This window comes from Aythya marila (assembly GCF_965140915.1).
Source record: "Aythya marila genome assembly, chromosome: 7".
Classification (NCBI taxonomy): Eukaryota; Metazoa; Chordata; class Aves; order Anseriformes; family Anatidae; genus Aythya; species Aythya marila.
The window spans coordinates 1075597-1099938 of NC_139048.1; the positions used below are offsets into that span (position 1 = coordinate 1075597).

Genomic DNA, 24342 nt, shown 5'->3' on the forward strand with positions numbered 1-24342 from the left:
TGCTTGCTGAGAACATTGACTTCTGTTCTGCTAAGAGAGAGAGCTTATTTTGTTGGCAATAATTATTACGAAGAGTTAGAAGCAAAGCTGCCAAAAGTTAGCACAACAGATAACCTCAAGAGCCCCAATTAGCTGTAACCAAAACATATTCCTTCCAAAACACTGACCCACTTTTCTCCCCCAGTGCAAACTGAGAGCAAAACAGCACTTGGCAGCTAAAATGCAAAAAAGTTTCAGGTGTGTGAATGCAGAGGAGGATCTGAAACCCTGGGTGAGGTAGCTGGGCTCCAGAGCTGGGCTGTGGCTTGCTGGGGGTGCGTCCACCACCTCTGACCGTGGCAGCACCCTCCTTGCCCAAGGCACGATGCCGAGCTGCCTTCGCACCTTCTGACGTGTCCTGGGCCCATGCCTGGTGGGCAGCGGGTGCTCTGGGGCCAGGCAGAGGTACAAAAAATCTGGGAAATGTCTGAAATGCCTGCTGTGATGTGTCTGAGCAAATAGTGTTTTTTTTTTTGTTGTTTTTTGCAGAGCTACAGTTGGCTCTTACTGCCTGAAGGATTTCCACATGAACTGCAAACATTTGCTAAATAACATAATAAGCTAATGATTGCTTAATTTTTGAATACATAGCTGAGTACAGAGGGAGTAACAGCTGGTGTTTGTCAAATTAGTTTTTTTCCTTAAGACTTTTTACTACTCATTTTCTTGTTTATTTAGCATACTTAGACAAGATTGAGCTCTAAAGGTCTACCCCTTAAGCTTGTTAGACTTTAAGGTAAATCTTACACAGTCAAAAGTGAATTTGAGCCTACGTTTGGTGGACAACTTCAGAGTTGCTCTGTAAGATGATCAGAATTTTCTGCATGGCGTGTTTTCAAGGCGAATGTTACTATTAAATAAAACTTGCAGAACTCAGGTATTTGCTGGCATCTACCAGGACAACAGTCCAGCAGGTAACACTAACATTGAATGCTGAATATAACAGGCAACACAAAGATTCAGATTTGGAATCAGATGGCTTATATTTAGGAAAAGTCAGAATCAGGCTGTTCGTGAAGAGCTGTGAAGCCGTGGCAGATGAAGTAAATATGGTCGATACACTCAACCTGTTGACTTCATTTATTATTGATTTTTTCATTTAAATTTAATAACTGCACAGCTTATGTATCACCCAATATTACTCTGCTTTGTCCCTCCAGGTTATAGTGGTATGTTCACGTGCATGGGGTTTAAATATCTGAAAATGCACTAACCACAGGCTCGGACTTGGAATAATGGCAGTGAGGTGGGCAAGGGCTCTGGTGCCTGTGATGCTGCACGAGTCCCATAGCCTTGGACAAGGCATTGTATAAAGTAAAACTTATATTTAAATGGTGCCATTATGTGTGCTTTTTGCAGAAAACTCAAAGGTTTCGAAAGCAGTGTTAAAGTATTTTCAATGCCTAGCATCTCGTGAAGGTGGACTCGTGTAGTGGAAGCCAGGTGGAGAACGTTCCACGTCGTTGTGCCAACTTGTGTTAAAACTCAAAATGCTGAAACCATTCTGACGTAAATCCACTGGTTTCCAATTGACAATAAAATGTTGTATCTTGTTCTTCCACAGGTGGTTGCCAGAATAGCCTTAAACCGGTCAGCAGCAATCAAACCCTCGCGTTGGCCGCAGCGGCCACTGCGGCGATGATGTCGGTGGAGTCTGAAGGCCCTCAAGGACCTTCACCTCCGAGCATCCAACCCTGCCACGTGCTGACCTTCTCACCTATCAAAATTCCAGTGTTGACTTCGCCTTTTCCAGGTAAGGCTACCCTTGTTGGCATTAGGAAGCAGCTTATTATGCTTTGCGACGGAGAGAGGCTTCCGGGTATGAGCCTTGTTGTGTGCTCTGAGAAATATTTGCTGGTTACAAGTGTTTTTCTGGAATTCAAGTTATTTTTTCTGGTACTGTTTAGAGGTGCTTTCTGAAAGTGTGGTAATAGTGAGTTCAAAACTCTTATGCCTTAGTAGTTTTTAGATGTGCTTTGACATTTATGGGTATTATGCGAATTGAGTTGCATCCTTTATCACATCTATAAGAAAACACGGCCTTAGTGGCACTCAGCCTTTGCAACAGATCCTCAGGTTGTGGTGTTGGCAGCTGAAAGGTATCTGCTAGAAACAGAATCATGGAATATCCCAAGATATCCCAAGATATCATGGAATATCATTTTCTTAGCGTGACACCACTTAACAGCTTTCTGAACGTGATACCCAGGGAGATACTGTGGCATCCCTAACTTGCTGTGGAAGTCTGTCTGATTTAAGTCTTTGGGATAATTTTTGAAACTATTTGTGCTTTGAATGCTTAAGTATATATTTTTGAAATACAGTATATCAGTTAAGTTTAAAATTTTATTTTTGGTGCATTTTGCATTTTTTTGATGCTCGAAGTGTACCACAGCAAAATACAGCGAGATTAAAATTTGGGGAAAGTGTGCAGTTACGATATTGGCTGTTCAGATGAGATCTTTGTATGAGCAATGTATCTCCATGATTATTGTTCCTGTTGAGCAGTCATTAGAACCACTCAGATAAATGACTGCTGAGGAAGTACGGCAGAGTGTTTATCTTCAGGGAGCCTGAGGAGCAAACGTTCCCATCGGAATAAAGCCTGTCAGACTGTAGGACAGGGCTGTACTCTCTTCAGAATATTGTCCTGGTTTGAGGGGCCCAAAGGGGGGTTCCCTGCTGTGTGGTGTGGTGTGGGACAAGGACTATGGGGTGGCTGTCTGGGGGAGCTGCCGCTGCTGGGTCTGACCGGGCACCGACTGGTGGGAGAGGAGCGACTGTGTTGTGCATCCCTTGTTTTGGGTAGATGTTACATATCTATTTCTCTTCCTTTTCTGTCCCATTAAAGTGCCTTTATCCCACCCCCTGTTCCCTGGTTCCCTCCCCATCCCCGTGGGGGTGTGAGCGAGTGGCTGTGGCGCTGAGCTGCCTCCAGGCTAAACCACAGCAGCCCTTTGGGTGGCTGTGGGTTGGGATAACAACAGATCTGACCAGATTTTAATATCTGTGGGTTGTTCAGACTAGCACGGTCCTGTTGCCATGCCTCCTGCCTGTGTTTGCAGCTTTGTGTGAGGTTAACCAACTAGTTAAGAATGCCACCCGGAGATCTGCCCCGAGGCAGGACGGCAGCGGGTGGCAAGGTGTGTGGGAGGTCGTGGGCAGGTATTTATTGGGATTGTCGCCTCCCATGGCTTTGGAATTCAGCCCTGAACAAATGCGGGATCCTAAAAAGATGATAGAATGTTCTAGAAAGGTATGCCCTGATCTGCCCTGGGGCTGGCTGTGCCCGTCAGATGCTCTCAGGACCGTTCGGCTCCGTCAAGAGGAGGCAAATGCCTCTGGGCCTGGACGTTTGGTTCAGGCCCTACAGCTGATCCAGGGCCAACCTGTGCTGGTATCAGTTGTCCCTTTACTCGAGGAGAAGCAGTGGATGTGAAACCAGGTCTCTTATTAAAAGAAGAAACGTGACTAAGAAGGGGAAGGAGGAAGAAGAGGACGAGGCAGGCCACTCCGAAGCAGGCCCATCGTGGGAGCAGGAGGAAGACGCAGAGCTCATGAACGAGGCAGCACCTGCCCGAATCCCTGTCCCTGGGTCACCTACAAGATATGCAGAAAGACTTCAGTCATCGTCCGTGGGAGCACACTGTCACCTGGCTGCTCCAGCGCCGGGTAGCGGGGCCCAGGCCTGGAATTAGGAGCAGGGAAGCCAGGCAGCTGGGGTCCCTCTCTAGGGCAGGGGGCTGGCAGAGCTGGTGGCACTTCCCACAGAGTTATTTGACCCACAGAGATTATCGTGCCTCTTTGCAAGCGAGCATCTTGGAGGAGAATCCAGAGGGGAAGAAAATCGTTCTTCTTCCATGCCGAAAACCAAATGTGGATGCCAGCTGTGTTCCTGCTTGAATTGAGATGCTCGGGCGCTCTTGGAAGAAGCAGTTGCAGGACTTGTGATTTACAGCTGCAGTAGCGAGCCCTGCGTGAGTTGTGTTAGGCGTGATAGAATATTCTAATATCGTGGAGCTCTGCCGTGCAGATAACTGGCTCAGCGCTGCAATGATAAACATGTCAGGCCATGATAATTGTTGCTTTCCTTTCGAATGAGTGTGTGATAGGCTATCAACTATCATGCTTTGAGTGCCTGAGCAATCATCCTATTATCAATCTTTCTCAGTAAACCACACACTTCTGGGTGTGTTCTCCTACAGAATATATAGTAGCTTTTTAGAAAAGAAAGCTTGGAAATGCCCAGTACATACAAAATAAACTGGAGATTCAGCTAACCATTTTTCTCTATTAATCATCATCTCTGGAGGGATGGCTATTTCCTTTGCAAAGGCTTACATAAAACATTTTTATGAAATTCCTTTTTATTGTGCTCGCAGTAAAGAGGACTCTAAGGTGTTCATTTTAAATTATCTTTGTCAACATGAGCTTGATGAAAAGCTTCCTGAACTTGTGCCGCGCTCGGCTTGTTGTGGATTGACGTCTGCCCTTGGGGCCGGGATGGCTCTGAGGATGGGGCAGCATCGGCTGACCAGGTCCATAAATACAGACACAGCGACCTGATTAAATAAATAAATACGTGTGTGTGTGTGTTCATAAATGCTAATGAATGAATCAGAGTTTGGATAGGCATGAGTGAAAAGGCAAAGAGACACGCTGGAGAAAAGCTTTGCAGAAGTGTTAGAAATAAGCTCTGCTGTGCGTGCTGCAGCTGCTCCCGATCTCCTCCGAAATACCCCGCAGACAAGGTGGTGCAGCTGGATTTAACTTCCAGGGCAGAAATGGTCAGCTGGCCAAAGGCGGCTCTCTGCTGTCAAAAATAAATGTCTGCATTGCCCTGTGAGGTAATGACTGGGAAAGCCTCAAGAAAGAGTAATTTAATTTACAGATAATCCCAAGTGCATAGCGTACTTTGTAACCCTGTCTGCTTTTCCGTTAAAAACATCAGCGTGTTGACGTTTATTAGGGATGACTTACAGTTCTCCCAGAAAAATAAATCTTTGAGAGCACATAATCTGCGGGCCCTGGGGCAGCCGCGTTTTTCTTGTTTCATGTATGATTTATAAAGTAACGTGGTAATTAATGAACTTCCCATGTTCTCCTTGTCTAAAGCATGTGAGGCGACGTTCTGGTGGTATGAATGAACTAAAGGAACAAAGCAGAAGGTTAAATTATTCCTGTGTTAAACCTGCTCGTAGCTTGGTGTCAGGCTGAGCGGAGCGCTTCGCTATCGGCCGCGAATGGATTACTCCGGAGGTGGGTGTTACACCGCCACGTGTACATTGTATTTCCAGTCACTGCAGTTTGTTCGATCAATAAGCCTATAATTGACTGATTATCTATTTCTAGGGAGGTTTCCAGCCCAGCTGTGCTGCTCCCTGCCAGCCCCACAGGTGAAGCCCCGTTGGTAATGGGGTGCTGGGGGCGTCCCCGTCCTGCACTGCGCCAGCATCCCCCAGGAGGGCTCCTGGAGCTTCAGGAGCACAATGCTGGGGGAACACAAGGCATTCAGCCCCAGGGGCTGATGCTGCTGCTTCTGGAACTTCTCATTCCGGTGTTCCTCTCTCCTTTTTTTAAAAAAATATATTTAGAATTTATATATATTGTGTGGAGGTACCTTGGGAAAGTCACAGAGCTTTGTGACTTTCCCAAGGTACCTCCACAGAAACCTACCCAGTGGCTGGGTAGGTTTCTGTGGCAGTGTGATACCTGAAATCTTTGCACATGAGAACTGGTGTCTGGCAGACTTGATTTCCAGTTTTTCTCCTCTTTGGCCCTTCTTGTGTTGAAATTGCTGATCTCAAGCCAGTCCAGATGAGCCCAGTGGTGGGCAGTTTATGAAACAAATGCGAGGAATCTGTACAGCTGCCAGATGCATTGCTCTGTTTGCTGTCTGCCAGAACACAGAATTCAAAGATAATGTTAGCATTTCCCTACTACAAGCTGAGCATGCTTTTTTTGGTGCCACTGTTGTTTACAAAAGTTCTTTTTTTTTTTCTTTTCCCTTGATATTTTTAAACAAAGCTAGACTCCTCAATTTTCCCTGGTTGTCAGGGCCTCTGTCTAGTCTCCCATACGCTCAGCCACAGCCTGCCCTTGGGTGTCTCGGCCAGGGCAGAGTTCCTGCTTTTAGGCTGGGAAGAACCAGCATAAGGCAGGTACCGCACAGTTCTGTAGAGCAAGCTGGTAAAATAGTGCCTTAGCTGCCTTCTAGTGAGGAATATCCGGAAGGCTGTGCCTCGACTGGCTCCTGAAAGCAGCTGAAGCTGTAATTAGGGACTCCTGGTGTGATTAAATCACTGCTTTGCTTCCTTCAAGCACTGCTAAGCTTGAAGCCTGGTGGGGAAAGGGAGCTGCAGCAGAACCTGCTGGTGGCCAACATCCCGCCTTAGGTTGGGAGTCAGGTCGCCAGCTACACGCTGGTGCTGCTGGGGTGGTCCTGGCTCAGCCAAGCCCCTTGCTCTTTGCTTCTCCTCCAGATGCCCGCAGCAGGGGTGTCTGGGTTGTCTGTGTGGGTTTGTTTGACAGGATAAAACTCGGGTAGCTGAGGATGGAGCCACTCAGTAGCATGGTGTAGTGAGAAGTGGGCACAGTGCTTGGTGAGCTGCTTGGTTCTGCTGAGCACGGGGGAAGTGGTTTAAGATCAATCAGCTAAAACTCAGAAAGGTCCAGAAATGCGATTGGAGCTCAGTTTTAGGTTTATTTCTTCCTTTTTTCCTTTTTCATCTGTTGGTGGTTCTGCTCCTACATGTGCCAGGGAAAATGTTCCATGTAATGTCACCCTTGCTGTTAGCTTGGGTTTTGTGCCAGATCTAACATAAAGACTAAACAGGAGCTTGTGGAGATACAGCTACACAGCTATCTGTGCTGTATCTTCCTACTTATTTGCTCTGCTGGTAAAGAGGGAACTTAATCTTCCAGCAGTATCAAGCCAAGCCTTTGAAGAGGACTCTCTTAAAACAAGCAAGCAAAAAAAAAAAAAAACACCACCACCAAACCAAAATCCAAGAAACTTCCAGATTTCAAATTGCGTGGTGCTTCAGGTATACGATATCTGGCAATCTCTAATGCCTTTCTTATGGCTACTGTATTAGGAGCTGGGGTATTTGTTTCTTCACATACAATTTGTTAATTATTCAAATGGGAAAGGTAAGGTAGGAGTGTGTGGTTATGGACTCTCTAAATTAGCAGCGAGTACAAATATTAAAAAGGCACCATCTGCCATAGGAGCCATTTGCCACCTGTTCTCTTCCTTTCAGAATTATTTAATGGTTTAAATGTAATGTTTTACCCTGCCACAGAACAGCTGGGAAGTGACTAAGTATTTTTCCTATCAGTAACTTAACGGCCAAGCGTCATTATATGTTCAAAACACCTCTGAGTGCCAGGGTTTTTCTACATGCTCTTTCATGTGTCTGTCAGCTTGCTTCATTAGCAAATTCTGCTGATACAAAACACGTTTTCATAACAACAATTACTCAATTATTTTAATGGTGTTTTGGGGGGGAAAACCAGCTTCTTCACAGCCAAGAGAGGCGCTGGCTATGCGGAGTGCTGGGGTCCCAGTGGGTGGGGAGAGGCGATGCGGTTACGGCTGTGCCATCCTCACGTCCTGCTCCTCCCTGAGACTGAATGGCAGGGCTAGGTACTGCCTGTCTGTAGCAATTATTTTGTCTGGATGTTAATTAAGGAGTAAGGTCAGCCCTCTGGTGCCTTGAAGCTACCCAGAGCCACGTGGCAGCAGAGCTGAGCCAGTGTTGGACCGCAGCAGTCGGTGTGTCACTGCAGGGGGGCTTTATCCAGCCTCTGGTGCAACTGCAAAATCAGGAATTAAAAAAAAATAATTAAAAAACAGACAAACACAAACTTGTACATGTCTGGCATTCAGACAGCTTCTCTGGGCTCTGCTGGTCTGGGTACACTCTGCGGGGCTTTGGTGGTGGCTCTTTGCTTTTCCCCAGGAAACATGATGATAATTCACATGGTGGCAATTTTTCTTCTGCATTTGTTAGCTGTGAGTGCCTGGCCCAGACATTCCCGGAATTCATAGATGGCAGGTGAGCAAGAGGTAACATTTATGGAAAATCAGGAGCAAATCCAAACATTCCCAACAAACATTTGGCATTAATATCCTTGGGAAGCTTTTTTCCTCTCCTCATTTCTGGGTGTCCTGTGTCTAGCAGTAAAACCGAGCTCGACTCTGAATACTGAGTAGTTCTAACAAGCTCGTTGTAAATGATCTGCCCAGCTTTAATGCTGTGTAACGAAGCAAGCAAATGAATGTTTATAGTTATTAAAGTGATAACTTCCTACTCGACCTAATATTCAGCATAAAATTACCTCTCGGTTTTATATCTGTGTTGGCACATGCGAAGGAAGGCGCGCGCGTACAGCGGTTTTCGGAGCTAGAATCGTGCCAGGGATCACATTTAAATACCAATTTTCTCCTGCTGCTGGACAGCAAATCCCTGCTGAACGCTGAAGCGCTCAGCTGCCCGGTGAAGACTCCTCCAGCAGCTGGGCGATTGTCCTGACGGCGATTCTTTGTGGAAATGCAGCCTGGTTGTGGTGGGCCAGCACGGCGCGGCTGGAGCGGAGGGGTCACAGAGGTAACGCTGCGGGGAGGTGTCGGGCAGGGCTTTGTTTCTGAAGTTTCCCACACCATCCCCACTGAAAGATGAAGTCAGTCAGGGGACACTTATTGATGCAAGTGAGGGGACGGACAGATCTGGACTGGCTTTCTGGATCACGGTTCAGTTAGCCTGCAGAGAGAGCTGGGGATTTCTGGAATAATTTCTGGAATAGCACTGACGTGACTAAGAGCAGGCAGAAGGCAGGGTGCCCTGGTGGGACAGAGGCACTCCGTGCAGGGGCCGTACCTCTGCGGGGCTCCATCCGTCTCTTGCAGGATCCCCATGCCCAGGGGCAGTGGGCACACCGGGCAGAATGGGCTCAGTGTCCCCAGTGTGCCATCAGGGTGTTGACAATAGCAAAATCCTAATTAAATATTTCATGTCCTAGTTAGAAAAGGCAAACAACCCAAATCCTTCCATTCATGCCCAGCTGTTTGCTTGGTAAATGTCATAAAAGTCGGACTTAATTTACTCTGTTTAACTACTTGTTAAAACAAGTAGTAGGTTTTTTTTTTTCCCCCCTTTGAACAGTGCTGGTACGCTGCTGCAGGGAGCTGAAATCAGATTCTGTGTTAGCAACAGCAGCTACTCTGCCAAAATACCTGCGGGGTGTTTCCTTCCCCGTTCAAGAGACAAATAAGCCGCAGACCTAGGCGGTTATCGCTGCTGGTACTTGAGAGATGAGCACTAATATCAAAAAGAGGAAGGACGAGGCAGGTGAGGAAGCAGTGCCTGTATTTCTCTCTGCTCCCTGTGCTGCGCTGCACCCTTGAGCCCTTGGCTCTTCCACCTCCTGTCTCCTCCCGAGGCGCTGAGTTCTGCACCCCTGTGCTCTGTACCCCTGCTCTCACACTTCAGTGCCCGTGTGGGTCCGTTCAGCTCCTCCTCATCAGCAGCACGAGGCATCTTTTTGCACCCTGGGACACCTTTCCATAAAGGATCTTCCTGCTCCACATTTTTTTCCCTGCTGCAGACTGCCATTTAGTTTCTGTTGCTTGGAGCAGTCTCGTATCCAAACTTCATATATTGTCAGAGTAGCAGGAGTCTTCGGAGAAAAAAAAAAAAACAAAAAAAAAAAACAACAAAAAAACAAACAAATTAAACAACAAATTGACTGAAATGAAGAAATAGGCTGTGCCAGGATAATGGGATGGTTTGGGGAAGGCAGGCGTTAGCTTGCCCCCCTCAGGAGGAGACGTGTGGACAAGAATTACTGGTGGTGTTCGTGGGGCTTACATCAGCTGAGGGAACAAATCGTTTTGGTGACTGCTGGTGTTGTTCCCTGAAATTTATGTATGCAATTAAACCATTTGGAACTCCGTCTGCGTTTTCAGGGCTTAATAAAGTCAGGATGCGAAGCTGCTGCGGTGCCAAATAGCCCAGGGTGTGGTGACGTGGGGCTGCTGCTCGCCCGGGATCCCAGAGCACGGCGAAGGAGCACGTTTTGCTGAGCTCCATATAAATGATGGGAAGGTGCTGAGGAGTGAGGCTGCTTCGGATTTCACCAGATAAATTTTTAACTTACCAGCGAGAAGCTCGCTTTTTTTCTTTATTATTGGTTTTCGCCATTTTTGCAGCCAATTTTGTTGGCTTGTTTTGACATTGTGAAAGGAAGCTGTAGTGGGGATCTGACCCTGCACGCTCTTAACTTTTAATCTGAATCTGTGGTACCGAGCCCGGTCTGGCTGGTGGGTAAACCTGGTGCAGAAACAGCCCGGGAGGGGGAAGGCAGGCAGGCATCCCGTGCCTCCTGCAGCTGCTGCTCAGAATCTGCAGAGTTTGCTTCCTTCTTGTAGAAGATGCTCGTTATGGCCTACACGGGAAATTATTTTTTTTATATTAATCACCATACAGAAACCTCTTTCTTTTATCCAGTCAAACAGCTCTGCCCGTTCAGCCTCTTTGGCGGTGGGAAAGAAACGCCGAGCGATTTCCACGGCTGCTTCAGCTGAAGTGAGGAGCCCCATGGATGATCTCTGGGTGACTTGCGTTTCTCAATCTGGCCCCAATATATGTGTAAATAAATCTAATGAGGTAAAATGAATCTTGGCTTGTTGGCCAGAATATAAATAAGGAAAATTAATTAAATTCCACGCTCTTAAGCGTGCCATAGGTGCTTCCCTGGAGTAGCTAAATAGAATTTCATTGATTTTATTGCAAATTTAGTTCTGTTGATCGCATTCGGAGTGAGCTGATGATGTTTCTGCAAACAAGGCAGGAGTTCTGGCAGCCCCGCGGGGGGAAGGGCTGCTGCTGGCCCTGCACAGAAACCAAGCACGGATTATTTGGATAAAGGGCTGGGCTGGAATTACAAAATCCATCGCCAGCGCTGGGCAGGCTGTGTCTGCGGTGGCCGCTCTGCTGGACCCCGACCCTGCGGAGCGATGTGAAGCGAGGGCAGATGTCACCCAGCCCCAAAAACACGGGGTGAGGAGCTGGGGTGAGAGCTGCTCGGCTGAAGGCTCCCCAGGAGCTGTGCTGATGTTTGCCCATGGGCTGGAAGCAAACGGCAGGAAAAAGGAGAGGCCGCCTGGCTTGGTACTGCTCTGGGGAACACCTGAAGGAGCAGGCAGCGGTTTAACCAGCCCTCTGTGCTTTCCAGAAATGAAAAAAACACACCAAACCCTGCCAGGCACTGCATCGTGTCAACTTCCCCACTAGTTTCAAGAACCAGTCATTGTAAAGCTTGGCTCAAACCCCCTCATTGCACAAGCGTGTAAGGAATGGGGAAAAAAAAGCTGGAATCACATTTCTGGTTCCCGTGTTAACTGATTTTAAAATTCCCAAACTAATTTATAGCTCAAATCCTCCCAGAAATAAGTATTTGAAGATTTTTTCTCCAAAACACAAAAGATTAGTTCATGCAGAAATAATTACTTCGCTCTGACAGCCAGCAAGCTGGAGTTCGGAGGCTTGCTGCCGCGCAACTCATTGTATTCTTTCAGAATTACATCCTATTAAACTGCAAGATTGAAATTTTATGCTGGAGTTGGTTTTCATACGACTGGAAATAGATGATAAACGTGGTGCAGATGTGAATATATTAACGAGCAGCGTCACCCCACAGGGGTGCACTGGAGAGCAGCCACTGCCTGGTGCCTATGGGGACCCCCCGCTGCCGGGATTAGGGACGGGCAGCACAGGGGGGGCATGGCACCGAGGTGTCCCTCTGTGGCACGTGGCATTGTGCTGCCCAGCAGCACCCGTGAGCAAGGAAGCAATGGGGATGTGATGCCCAGGATGGAGCAGGAGCCCTATGAGCCATTCCCCACCCCTCTGCAGCCCCTGTGCCTCCAGCTTCCCCCATATGTGTTTGGGGCAGATGTAGGCTTACAGCTTCCTCTCCTGGCAGGAAAGGAGAAGGGGTCTGGCTGCCTCTTGAAAGAGGGCCAGGCTGCTTTCAGAGGGAAAATAAAGCTAAATGGAGGCCTTCCATCACTGTGGCAAGCAGAGGCAGAGTGGCAAAGGAATGAGGGTAAAGCCCAGGGGCTGCTCTGTGCCCAGGGGCCAGGCTGGTGCCTGTGCTCTGGGGGGGTGGCACAGGGGGCTCTGTCCCCCCGTGCACACAGATAACCCCAAAAACCATCTGCTCGGTGCCTGGTGTCATGGACCTTGGGTGAGAAAGCGTGGCAGCTCAGCAGGTGAGGTGTTATTGGATCGTGGCAAATCTCACGCTAACTTTTTTTTTTGTTCAGCTGAGGGTGAGCGCTGTGCTCTGCCAGGCAGCAGGACCAGCGCTGCCTGAAACGAGCTCGGTGGCTGAGCCGCGTGTCCTCGACACGCACACGAACCACTGCTAGCAGAACAGGGGCTCAAATGCCGCTCCTCAGCCATCAGTCACGTCTCATTTGTGTCTTACTGAGGAGTAAAACAGTAATGTCCCGAGTGTGACCTTTGTGAGTGGGAATTAAGGGGAAATAATCTTTAAGAAGTCTACAGCAGGGAATTCAGGTATGTTTAAATTACGGAGATTTGCATATCAATCTTAATAAATACGTTATTTTAAATATCAGTAAGTAATTAAAATGCTGGTAGCGGGTTGTCTCGGTCCTGGTGCTGTAAGCTTTCCCCCAAGGAAATGTCTGTGCACATCGGGGGAACCATATTCATGTATTTTAAGTGAGCAGGAAGGCTCGGCTTCACTTCATGCACGGCTTGTTTTCCCGGTAAATCCAGAGGATGCTGTAATTCTGTGGGCTTTGTAAATCACACCAAATAAGCACCCTGATTTCATTCACTTCTCTCAAACGAGTGGTTTGACTTTCTGTGCGGTATGGCATGGGCACCACGGCCTTGCTCTTGTGCTGGCTAGCAGGCGCACGCTGGTTACCGTAGGCAAAGATGGTTTTGCTGGGAGAGTGGCAATGTTTGATTTTTTTTCTGTATTAGCATGTTGTTTGCTTTCCAGAGGATCGTATTCACTGGGCTGCTTGGTTTTAGAAGGCTGTAATCGCTTTGAAAAGGATAAAGATAACTGTCCTGCTGCTGCTCGCCGCGGAGAGATTCAATAACGCTGTGTACATCTCCTCTGCAAACACGCGCTGCTGGCCGCACGCACCCGAGGGCATTACAGGAATTAATTTAATTATGATGTGGCAGCGAGTTCATACTGCTTGTGGAAATGCAAACGAAGATGAGTCCTAATGCACTGCATGGAAATGAACTTCAGTCGTGGCGCTTGGAAGGCAGAGGAACACCAGCACCGTGCCGGGCTGACCGGGACAGAACTTCCAAAAATGTTTGGGCTGTTTGTCTGGTTTTGGCCAAAGAGTTGGAGATCGGGTGTCAGACTGCCTCAAACGTTGTCACGTTAGGGTTGGCACCCAGCTCTTAGGCGTGCAAGCTTTTGGGATAGTTCTAGCAGCACCACCTTTATAAAGTGAAGCTGCCTCCCCCCTTAGAGCAGGCAGAGCTGGGTGCACACCTCTGTGCCCTTCTGATGACAGCGTTTGGGCAGAAGGAACACGGCCAGGTTTTAATAAGGCAAAACGGGTAAGTTGGTGCTAGGGCAGCTTTGGTTATGGTTTGGTGCTTAGAAGAAATCTTTGTTGGCAAAGGCAGCTCTCCTGTTTGGGGGAAGAGGAGCTAACTCGGCAAACGCAGAGCTGGAGCCGGAGCTGTGCCCTGGATGGTGTGCAGTCTGCGCTGACTGGAAGAGATTCAGGGAGTTAATTAATGAAAGCGAGAGCAGGGAATCTAATTTCACACTTGATGTATGTAGCTGTTAGGAAGCATACTTTAAATGGTGGTTAAAAACCCTGTAACTAAATAAATCAAGACCGGTCCTGGAGTTGAAATTTTACGGGTGCCTCTTTTTGGCGGTTCCTGTCCAGGACCATCCGAGCCCCGAGGGGCAGGACGAGGACTGGTGGCCGTGGGGAACCCTGTCTGCAGGGCTTCGGGCAAGGAACCCGCCTGCAGTGGCTCAGAAGCTGGATGTCTGCTGGGTTGTGCTGTTTGCCTTGAATGAGAGAAAGGGTGCAGAAAATTAGAAAAAAAAAATCAGAAAAATATTAGAAAATTAGGAAATAGAAAAGGGTGCGGAGCATAGGGGGGCGCAGAGCCTCTGTCCCCTGAAAGGCGAGAAACGAGGAGGCCAGAAACCCATCTCAGCACGATTCCTCCGGGAAATCTTTCCAATCGAGAAGCCTCCGCCTGCCTATGTGCAGCAGCGAGGCTTTCTCGAAAAGTAATTAGAGGTTTAACGGGCTGCAATTAGCGGCTTCTGACTGACAAGTGGCAGCGCTGCGGCGCGGGAGGGTGCTGGGGACTCCCCGCGGTGCCTGGCGGGGCTCTGGGCGCTGCGGTGCGGCTGGCCCGGCTCGCCCCGTGTCGGGAGCACTGCTGGGCCTGGGGCACTGCCCCCGGAGCTGTTCCCTCTGGGAAGCAGCCTCATGAGAGGAGGAGGTGTGAGGAGCAGCAGAAAGGCCAACACTCATCCCTCTGCCTGCCCACCCGCAGGGCTGGGCTTTGGGAAGGCCCTCCGCTACCCCAAAGATGCACAAATACACCCTCAGGATTTTGCAGAAATGTTTTGGTCTCTGCTTAATTAAAGAATGGGGCAAGGTCGGGTGCTGCCGTGGCACTCCTGCAGCCGTGGTGCCTTCTGCCCAGGCTTTTTGGAGGTTTCTGCAGCACGTGCTGGCGTTTTCCTCGGAGCATGGCACGGTCAGGCTGTGTCCTCCTACAATCCACGCCTCACAAAGTTATAGCCTCGTGTTATTTTCTCGAGAGCAGCTTTTCTGGGAGGAACAAAATATGTCAGGGTTCTGCTCGGTATTGGTCTTTACCCAGCTCCTGTTCCCTGCTCGGAGCTGACGGACAGCAGGGACCTGGCTGGGGGGAGTTGGTGCACCTCAGTGTGTGCCTGTGCAAATGTGTGAATTTTCACTCAAAATGAGTGAAGCCGCTTGGAGTGCAAGTGGTGCGAACACCCTGCGGGGCTTGGGGTGACGGGAGCCCAAGGGCAAGAGCAGCAGTCGCTTGCTAAACGTCTCATCACCAGCGTAAAAGGGCTGATTTTCCTCTCCTTTCCCTCAAATTAACATCTTGGCATGTGTGCAGCGTGTGTTTGACAGCAGTAGGGATCATTTTGGAGGAAGAAATTTCTCAGATAAACTTTAGTGGAAGAAAAGTAATTTAAAACAATGCCAGCCTAATGCAGGCTGAAATCTAATATTTGCGGCCGTGCTGTCGTCGTGATTTGTATCTTGTAAATACCTGCTTGCATAAAACGAGATGAAATCGTATTTTCTCTTCTTTGCTAGGAATCAATTGTCCTGTTAAAATCACAGTGAATGAAAATTACCCAGCGTAGAGCGGTTTCGTGATTCGCAGTCCTGCGGGGCAGCCTGAAGGGTTTTCAGAGATGTGAAGATCGTGTCCCGTGCCTCTGCAGAGGGGCTGGGAGGGGAAGAGGGGACAGGAGGGAACAAGAGGGGAGAGGAGACCTCATCCCAGTGCCTCCTGCGTGGGAAGGGCTGGGGGGACCGCCGGGACCCCGGGGTGTCCCCGCTCGGGCTGCTGGTGCTCGGGCGAGCCACCCAGCAGCGCCTCGCGGCTTCCCTGCAGGGCCAGGGTTGGGCGACACCGACCCGTTGTTACCAAGGAGCTTGGTGAAAGCCGTGGTTTTGCTTTTCTGCGAGCTCTCGAGATAATTTAACAGAGGAGTTTAAAGCAAGACAGTAATGAAGACGCGGGAGGAAAGTGTTATATGATCTTGACTGGGCTCTAAGTAAGTAATTGCCATATTATCGGGATTTGGCTCTGCTCCAAAATGCATCTCATTTAATTATCTGAAACTGATCTGGACGCCCAGCTTGCCAACTTTTTGACACGATAATTTATTTTTGACTTTTATCTTTAAGGGAACAAGTGATAATTGCGCACAAATGAAAATCACAAACTCAATTTTTTTTATTTTTTATAAGTTTCTCTTCGCACCTCATCATGCTCTTTTTTCCATTTTGTGCACATTTTCTTAAAGAAAACTGAACCAGTTCAGCCTCAGTCAGTGCTTCTCTGACAATGAAAACATAGCTAGAAAATATATATAAAAATAAAAAATAAAAAAACCTTCAAGGACTTTCCTTCAGACAGCCCCAACAGCAGAACCTGGAGCTGCTCCATGGGAAGCTTTCAGCCCAGGACCACAGCTCGCCCCAGCCGCAGGGGAGCTGCCCCGCGGGGTGGCAGAGGTGTGCTTCTGCTGGCCTCGCTCGGGGGCAGTTTTATCCCAAATAAATGTGCTTCTGGGGTCAGGCTCCAGAGGGTGCTGAGAGGTGTCTTCCGTCGCCAGTCACTTGTTTTATCTGTTACAGCTTAATTTCAAAAAAATACTAAGGAAAAAAAAAAGGCAGCCCGACCTGTGATTCATGTCTCGGGATTCCCTGAGTGCTTCCAAGCAGCTGCGAGTAATTCAGATTATCAAACAAAAAACTGTTTGTTCTTCTCTCAGCCCCAGAACGGCTCCTCTCGTGATGTGCTCTACAACCAGGCAGTTGAATCTCCAATCGTTCCCAGTAAAAGGAAGCAGAGATAGGTAAGGCTGTGGAGCACGGCCCCACCAGGAGTGCCTCCGTCCATCCCCACGGACCCACTGTGCCTGGCAGCACCGGGCGATGCTCTCTGCGGCGGTGACATGGGGACACAAAGGCAGAGGAGACTTTCTGTACTGGGCACGAGGTGAATGTGACCCTTGTACCTGCAGGGATTTTCCACCTGAGGATGAAACAAAACACGCCCGAGTTCATTCTCCTCTCCATTTACTGCTCCCTTAACTTGCTGCCTTTCTGTCCAATCTGAGTGATTTTAGTTTTAAATTTAAAGCATTTAAAAAGCAATTATTGCATTACTGGTTGAAAAATCTTAGTTGTAAAATGGAGGTGGGGGCACACTGCCCGCTGGGTTTGGGTTCCAAACCCAAACTGCTGGGGTCACCTCTGGCTCCTGCATCTGGGACAGGCACACCGGGGTGCTGCTCCACTGCCACGGCGTGCGTGGCTTTGCAAAGCAAAAGCAGTAAGTTGTTTAAAAGCCAGAGTGTGGGTTCCTAGGATAGAAGCTGTCCCACAGACACAGCTTGGATACATGTTTAATAAATACATTTTGTCATATTTCTTTTCTGGCATGTCCAGTGAGGTGTAAAGGAGATCAAATTAGAAATTAATGGGTGGGAAACAAACCACTTGAATTATTCCCTCATTTATATTTCCTCTCAGCCCTGCAAGGGCACGTATGATTTCGTTTCCCACCTTGCTATACATTTAACTCCGGGTTCAGAAGAGAAACAAATTATCTGTAAATATTTTGCCAGGTTTGTAATTTGTCAAAGTACTTTCTCCGCAGTTTCGCTTGCCGGTAGGTCCCAGTATTTCTGTCTCTGTAAATGGTTGAATCCCTGCGTGAGGCAGTAGTCAGGTTTCAGGGCTGCCCTCATTAGTGGGGGAACACCGACTCCCTCCAGCCTCTCTGTGTTTGGCTCTCCCAAGCAGAAATTTTGGGCTCCCCAAACGCTGGGTTTGGGTTGCCACCACGGCAGCTTTCCATGCGGCTCAGGGCTCCGGCCGTGTTTGGATTCAAATAGTTTTGAAACAGTCTGAGATGTTCTCAGATCTAGGAGGGAAGCTCAAGAGTCCCATAAATCCTCACCAAATCTGTACAAATTTCATCTGGAAATAATGCTCAGGCTCAAATTATTTAAAAAACAAATAAAAAGACCTGCTCAGCTCACAGCAGAGCCAGCTGAAACAGCTGAAATTCTCACCTAGCGTTGTCTTTTTCTTTAGTGCACTCAGAGCAGATTTACACAGTTCTGTTTTTAAACAAATAATGGCTCATTAGCAGATGTTTGTTGAGCATAATGGCCTTCAGAGGAAGGGAGGACTTAAATCCAAGTCTGTCACGGCTCTTTTCAAGGAGCAGAGTAGAATTGGTTTCAATACACAGATTTACGAAGTGGCTAATTTTACCCCGAACACATCCGATCCAGCCCAGCACTAACATGCTGCTCTGATTTACACCATCTGCTTGATCGCTTCTGACTTCACGTGGTTGTTTCAGAGACGTGTTCTCCTCTGCTCCAGTTGCAGAGCAGAAAATCTGTTTGTGCTGTGATCCTGGCTGGTGTGGCTCTGGTTCCCATTCCTATGCCTCTAGAAGGGCCCAAAGCTTTGCTCATCCCCCGTGCAGGATTGCCTTTGGAAGAACAGCAGAAAGTAGCTGCCAGCCCCCGGAAGATAAATTTGTGCTCTGCAGGTGTGCAGGGTAGTCAAACACGGTGTAAGCTCAACAAAAGGCCGATGGAAACCAATCTTCTGGGAGCTTTTTCATGGCACTGGTCGTGGGATGGGGACAAGCAGGTGGGAAGCACGCTGCCCAGAGCCCCAGTGAGAAGTGCTCGGGGTTGCTCCGTGCTCGGGCTGAGGTCTGGGGGTGCTGCTGGCAGGCACAGGAGCCTTGATGTGTGCCTTGGCTGAAGTGGTGTGGGTTTGGTGGTGCTGGTGCTGTCAGCACATTAACATTTGGGCTTCGTGTTCAGGTCTCAAAAAGCATCTCTCCTCACTTCCAGTGCTTGTTTGAGGTGAAAAATTGAAGCTGGTTGCAATTCTTCTGGCTTGGGCTAGCGGTAATTTACATGATTTATCGAAGCTTCTTTAAGCTTCTAAAAATATTGGTGCTTTTTCAAAACGTGGACGTTATCAGGATGAGCCGTGCTCGCACATCTGTAACCAAATAATTGCAGTTTCCAGCAGATGCAGTGCTGCAGGAGCGGTGGCATCGTTTCAGGGGCAGTGTCTGCCTTCACGTGGGGCGTCTAAGCTGGGGAGCTGATGGCAATGGGATATTCAAGATCCCAAATCTGGCTGTAGATCGGAACTGGGCGGGTTGTGCCGTGGTGGCACTGTTGGCAGAGCAGAGCTGCTGAGCCTTTGTCCTCCTGGAGACCTGTCTGAGATTTGTCAGAGAATATTCCCAGATTCCTGCCATAAACCTGGGAAAATGCCAGCAGTGAAAACCCTGAGCTGTGCCCCTGAAATAGGAAAAACGGCGTTCTTCAGCACTTCTGAGGCTCCCTGGCTTTGGGAGAGGACATCAATCAGCAACAGAACGATCTCAAATTATTTTGGTTTTGGTGTCTGCAGAAACATCTTTCTGTACCTCTCAGCACTTGGAACTGCCCCACCTGGTGCTCTCTGTAGGTAGCCAGGCCTGAGCAGCACTGAGAACAGAGGGAGCCAGTGAGAGACAGGGTGCCAAGGTTGCTTTCTTGGGATCGCTGATTTCTTTTTAATGAGCTGTAACATCATGCAGAATTCCAAGCAGCTGTTTTGCGTATTTTTAAAATGTATTTTTAAGAAAAAAACCTGTAGCCGTTGCCCGTACCTCCCAGATGATGCAGAGCTGGTGCAACGTTCCTTTAAAATTTCCTTTAAAATTTCATGATGAAAAATGTTCCTTGCCCACAGGGCTGCTGTTTGTGTGGTGGGCAGGCAGTCAGGAGCACAGCAACCCAGTGAGCCTGTGTTATCACGGGGTGGTTTGGACCACGAAGGATCTCATTTCTTTTTTTTTTTATATCATTTTTTGTGCACTTTTTTTCTTGGCACCTTTGAAGGTGCCCACTGCTGTTTGTTTTCCATTGTCGATGCATCTCCTCAAACACTTGGGAAGCACTGCCTTCAGCCTGAGCAGAGCAGCTGCTGCACGTGTGGGCAGGCGAAGGACGCCAAGACGTCTCCATAGGCCTTGCAAGCTAACTGATGGAAACCTGACAGGGCTGCGGATGGTGCCCGGCCCCAAACACCTTGCAGGCTCAGCACCAGCTATTACTGAGTGAGCATGTGTGTTCATACCAAAAAAAAAACAAACCAAAAAGCCCCAGGACTTGCTTCCCGGTTTGGCTGCACGCCTGCTTGCTGAAGGCCAGAGCTCTGTAAATGTAAAAACCTCTCTGTAGCTGTAAGGGTTTTTATTTTAATGGGTGTAGCACACATCCGTGGACAAAAAGAGCCCATTAAGGATTATTCCGTTCTTTGAGCTGTGGTTATTGGAAGGTCTGGAAGTGCCCTGCTGAAACATTGTGCTGGTTCTCTGCTTTATCCCTACACCTTTTCCCCATGTGTCACTGCATCCTAGCCACGTTGTGCTCTTCCTTCAATGTTTGCAATTAGCTGTGTGTTAGGAGCAGGGTGCCGGCCCAGAAGGACTTACCCCATGTGTCCATCTTATGCTTAATGTTCATATGGACACAACACATCTATCAGATCGGGGAAATACGGCCCCATTTCAAACCAGGGGTCCTCCTGCAGGCAGTGGGAGCACTGTTTGCAGCACTTGTTATTGTTGTGGTATGGGCACAAGTCCCTGGCTTGTTGTGTGATGTTTTCTCTTAATTTGCTGTTGTATCCCATCAGGTTGTTGATAGGTGCTTCCTCGCTTGCTGTGCACAGGTTTTCATTTGAAAAACCCCCAGAAGCCAGGAGACTCTGGAGTAACCTGTGGAAGATGAGGGAGTTTGGATTTGCTCGGGGCCAGGATTTCTCCTTCGGTGTCGTTCTGGGTTGTCCAGCACTGCTCTCATCTGCTCCGTGGGGCTGTGCACGTTCGGGTTTATTATCAATAACAAATCCGGAATCGATGGCAGGTTTCAGGGTGATGCACTCTGCTCCCCAAGGACTTGCTTTCTGTACGTATGCACTGCGGAGAGAAACAGCAGCCAAGCCTGCCACAGCGAGGACAGCTCTGCCAGCATTTCAGGTTCAATATTAGCATTTTATTTCGTATTTACAGGTTGTGTCCTGGTTTGGGCTGTTCTTGTTTTGGTTGGTTGGGTCTTGTTTGTTGTTTTTCTTTTCCAAAAGAGGAAAATTTCCAAATGGTATCGAAAGGGCAAAGCCTGTGAGACGTCAGCGTTGCTCGCGGGTCCCTCTGGAAGTTTTAAGGTAAAGCCTTTGCCGAGCAGAGCCAGAGCGCTGAATATTTAATACTCTTTGTTAATAGATTCCCTCATTACATTTCAATTTGGATGTAGAAAAGAACCATCGCAGCTCATATTTGACTTAGAAAGAAGCATATCTGGGAGTACCTGCTGGGCTTATTATTGACTGTGGGATTTTCAGCGTTGCATCAGTGACTTGAAAGTCAACAAAATTATACCGTTAATGGGTTTTCTGCTCTTCAGCCGTGGGTACAGTTCTGAAAATCATATTCTTGGGCTTTATTCCACTGACATATTTTGCCATCTTAAAAAATAAAAACAAGGGTGATCCTATCTGTACGCAGCAGAGTGTAATGAATATGCATGCAGACAGCAAGAATACGTTTCTGACAAAGCAGAGGAACCAAAACAGCCGTGTTCCAAGCACAAAACAAGGTGCAAAACAGGAAACCTCCCTCGCCGAGCAAACCTTCGTCTTGCCAGCTGCATTCACGGTGCCCAGCGAGGCACATCCCTCGTGCCGTGCCGTGCCATGCCTCGTGGTGCAGAGAGGAGGTGAGCGGCTCCCCGGTGGCTCAGCTGGCCCTGACGTGGCCGCGGGCTGTGCCCAGGGGGGTTCAGCTGTCTGGCCTTGTCCTCCTCTGGCCTTGCAACGTCATTGCCACGGTTACATGGAGAGGTAGGCTTCTTAAATCTCTAAACAACAGTAGAATGCATCTGCGCTGAGATGATCTTAAACGTGGACAGATGTTCCCAAAGTCATAGAACCGTTGTGGGATCATCAAGGTTGGAGAAGACCTCCGAGATCACGGGGTCCAAAATGCACCACTCGCCAGTCGGTGCTCTGCTGGGCACAGCAGCATTCGGAGGCTTGATAGGAAAGATCACTTTCCTACTCCTCCCTCTCAGAGTGGTTTTGTAGTAAAATTTCCCCTAAACTTAATCACAAAGCGCAGGGGGTATGTGTGGGTGGGTGCCGGGCTCTTTATGGTTCACGTTTTGGTATTATTGCAGCCCAGGTTATATTGAGTTCATCCTGAAAGCTTGGATTGCATGGTGACATTCAACTAAATCCACCGGGTTTGTTTGTATTCTAAATTCATCCATTGCAAAGACGGCTTTTTTTTTTATGAGCACGAAGAACTAGAAAGCATAAATATTTATTCCTTAAATGTTATGATTGCCTTAAATCATTCCAGCTTATTTGGTGAGCGTAAGATAAAATTAAACTAAGCTGTTGAACTTGATCTGCAGTATGAAAAAATATCCGTGTGTATATGCTTGAGTCAAGTCTGGATGGGAGCTCTGAGCTAATTGCTTCCATCATGTTGAAGGATGCACTGCTAATTTTATTTTTGCTGGATGTGATAATAAATCACCATAAAGAGGCAGTGAAAATTGTGTAACGCAAAATCACGTTTCAGCGTGCAACATATGTTTTGATGGAGGGAAAAAAAAGAGGCGAGCTAATCTACAGCGACACGCGGGAGATAATGAAGCACCTTATGAAGTTGCTCCAATTTTATCTGTACGTAATCGTGGTCATGGCCTGACGTTGATTTGCGTTTGAGGTAGCACAAGAAGCATCCTGGTGTCCTGTTCCTCTCCTGTAAGTACTTTACTTGTCGTTCTTCCTTCAAAGTAAGTGTGGAGTAAATTTATTATAGCACAGGGCAGTTCGTCTCTCACACAAGTGATCATGTCTGGCAGAATTTCTCCTGTACTGACTTAATGGCTAAAGATAAAGAGAAATAATAGACGGCCTCCTTTCCTGGAGCCTTCCCTCCAGCTGCTTGCAGTTAGCCTTGCCAGGCTCTCCCAGGTACCCGCGTCGCCCTAGCGAGGGCAATGCTCTGTCTGTCCTGGGGAGGAGACAGCCTCGCTGCTGTGCTCCCTGTCCCCTTCCCCCTACTGATGGCACTGAGTTATTGCTCCAGAAAATCAGTGCTGTGCAAATCCCTGCTGTGCCTGCCAGCTTGAAGAGTTCCTGTCCCTCTCCCCTCGCTCCGTGCTCCCAGCAGCCGGGCAGGCTCAGCGCTGTCTGTGCACTGGTGGTGCGGGGGCCTCTGCTCTGGCTGTTTGGGAAGGCCGAAGTGTGGGAAGAAGCCCATAAAAATATTAAGCATCTTCTTGCACTCTTACAATTTTCAAGGCTCGGAGGAGGCAACAAAACAGAGATCTGAAGCTGGATGTGTCGTGGTGCCACAGCTGCGGGGTGTGCTCACCTTCCTGGGGTGTGCACGTGTGAGAAAATGAGCCTGTGTGTAGCACCAGTGCCGTTTGTTTGCAGAACACGCACCTTAAGGTGGCATTTTGCTTCTCCTGAGGTCTGAGGCTGCACCCTTGAAGCCCAAAGTTAAGGATTTTTTTCTGAATAACGCTGAGTAATGCTGTCTGTGCTCCATTCTGCACATCTGGAACTCAGCTTTTCCTTGCTGGACTGCGATCTTGTTTTTCTGAGGTGTTTCATTTACATTTAAAATGAATACCTCATCCTTTACCAAGTAGTATATTCTTCAAGGCTGGGGAAGGCAGCGTGGGCAGCAGCGGGCTGTGTGTGCCACCTCCGTGTTAGAACAAGGAGGAATTACCCTTCTGCCTGGGCACTAGGCGAGCTGGTACCCATAACCATAGTTTTGAGGAAGAAAAAGGACATCAGAGTAACCATTGTGGCAATATAACATAATTAGGTGTCTTAGTCATGTTTGGGGAAGCGATCAGTGTTCCCCGTGCCAGTGAGAGCTGTGCTTAATCGGCTGCCCGGACACCTGGGAACCAAGACACAAATCAGTGCAAACACTGACAGTGGACACGGAGTTGAACCCTACAAGTTCTGCAGTTTGAGACGTGCCTGGGAAATGAGGTTTTATTCTCGGTTCATATCAAACTTTGATTTGTCCCTGCTGCCAGCTCAGTCTGGAAATGGCAGCTGGTCAACGGGGCATGGAGGCAAAAATGGGAATGAGATGATGTGATCTCCTCCAGGTTCTGAAAAAATGCGCAGCATCCAGACATACAGATAATAGGAAAAGAGTGCTTAAGGTTTGACCTTAAATTTGGCAATAGCCACAAGTTCTCAAGGATTAAGTAGCCTAGTTCAATTATGATTTTAGCAGCATGGCTGGGTCACTACCTTATCACGAATATCGCGTGTGGGCGATGCAGTGGTTTTCTGTTTTGTGGATTGTCTGTGAGCAGGCTGTGATTCACGTGGAGAAAGCTGCTGGT

The 24342-nt window shown here is 48.3% G+C and overlaps 1 protein-coding gene across 2 annotated transcripts in view; it reads left to right on the forward strand.

Moving 5' to 3' along the window:
• Positions 1–24342, forward strand: part of TCERG1L (transcription elongation regulator 1 like) — a 67410-nt gene that overhangs the window by 13038 nt on the left and 30030 nt on the right. For both annotated transcript variants that reach the window (XM_082765408.1, XM_082765409.1), the window contains exon 4: positions 1604–1792. In XM_082765408.1, coding sequence (XP_082621534.1) covers positions 1604–1792 — 189 coding nt within the window. The remainder of the gene's footprint in view (positions 1–1603; positions 1793–24342) is intronic.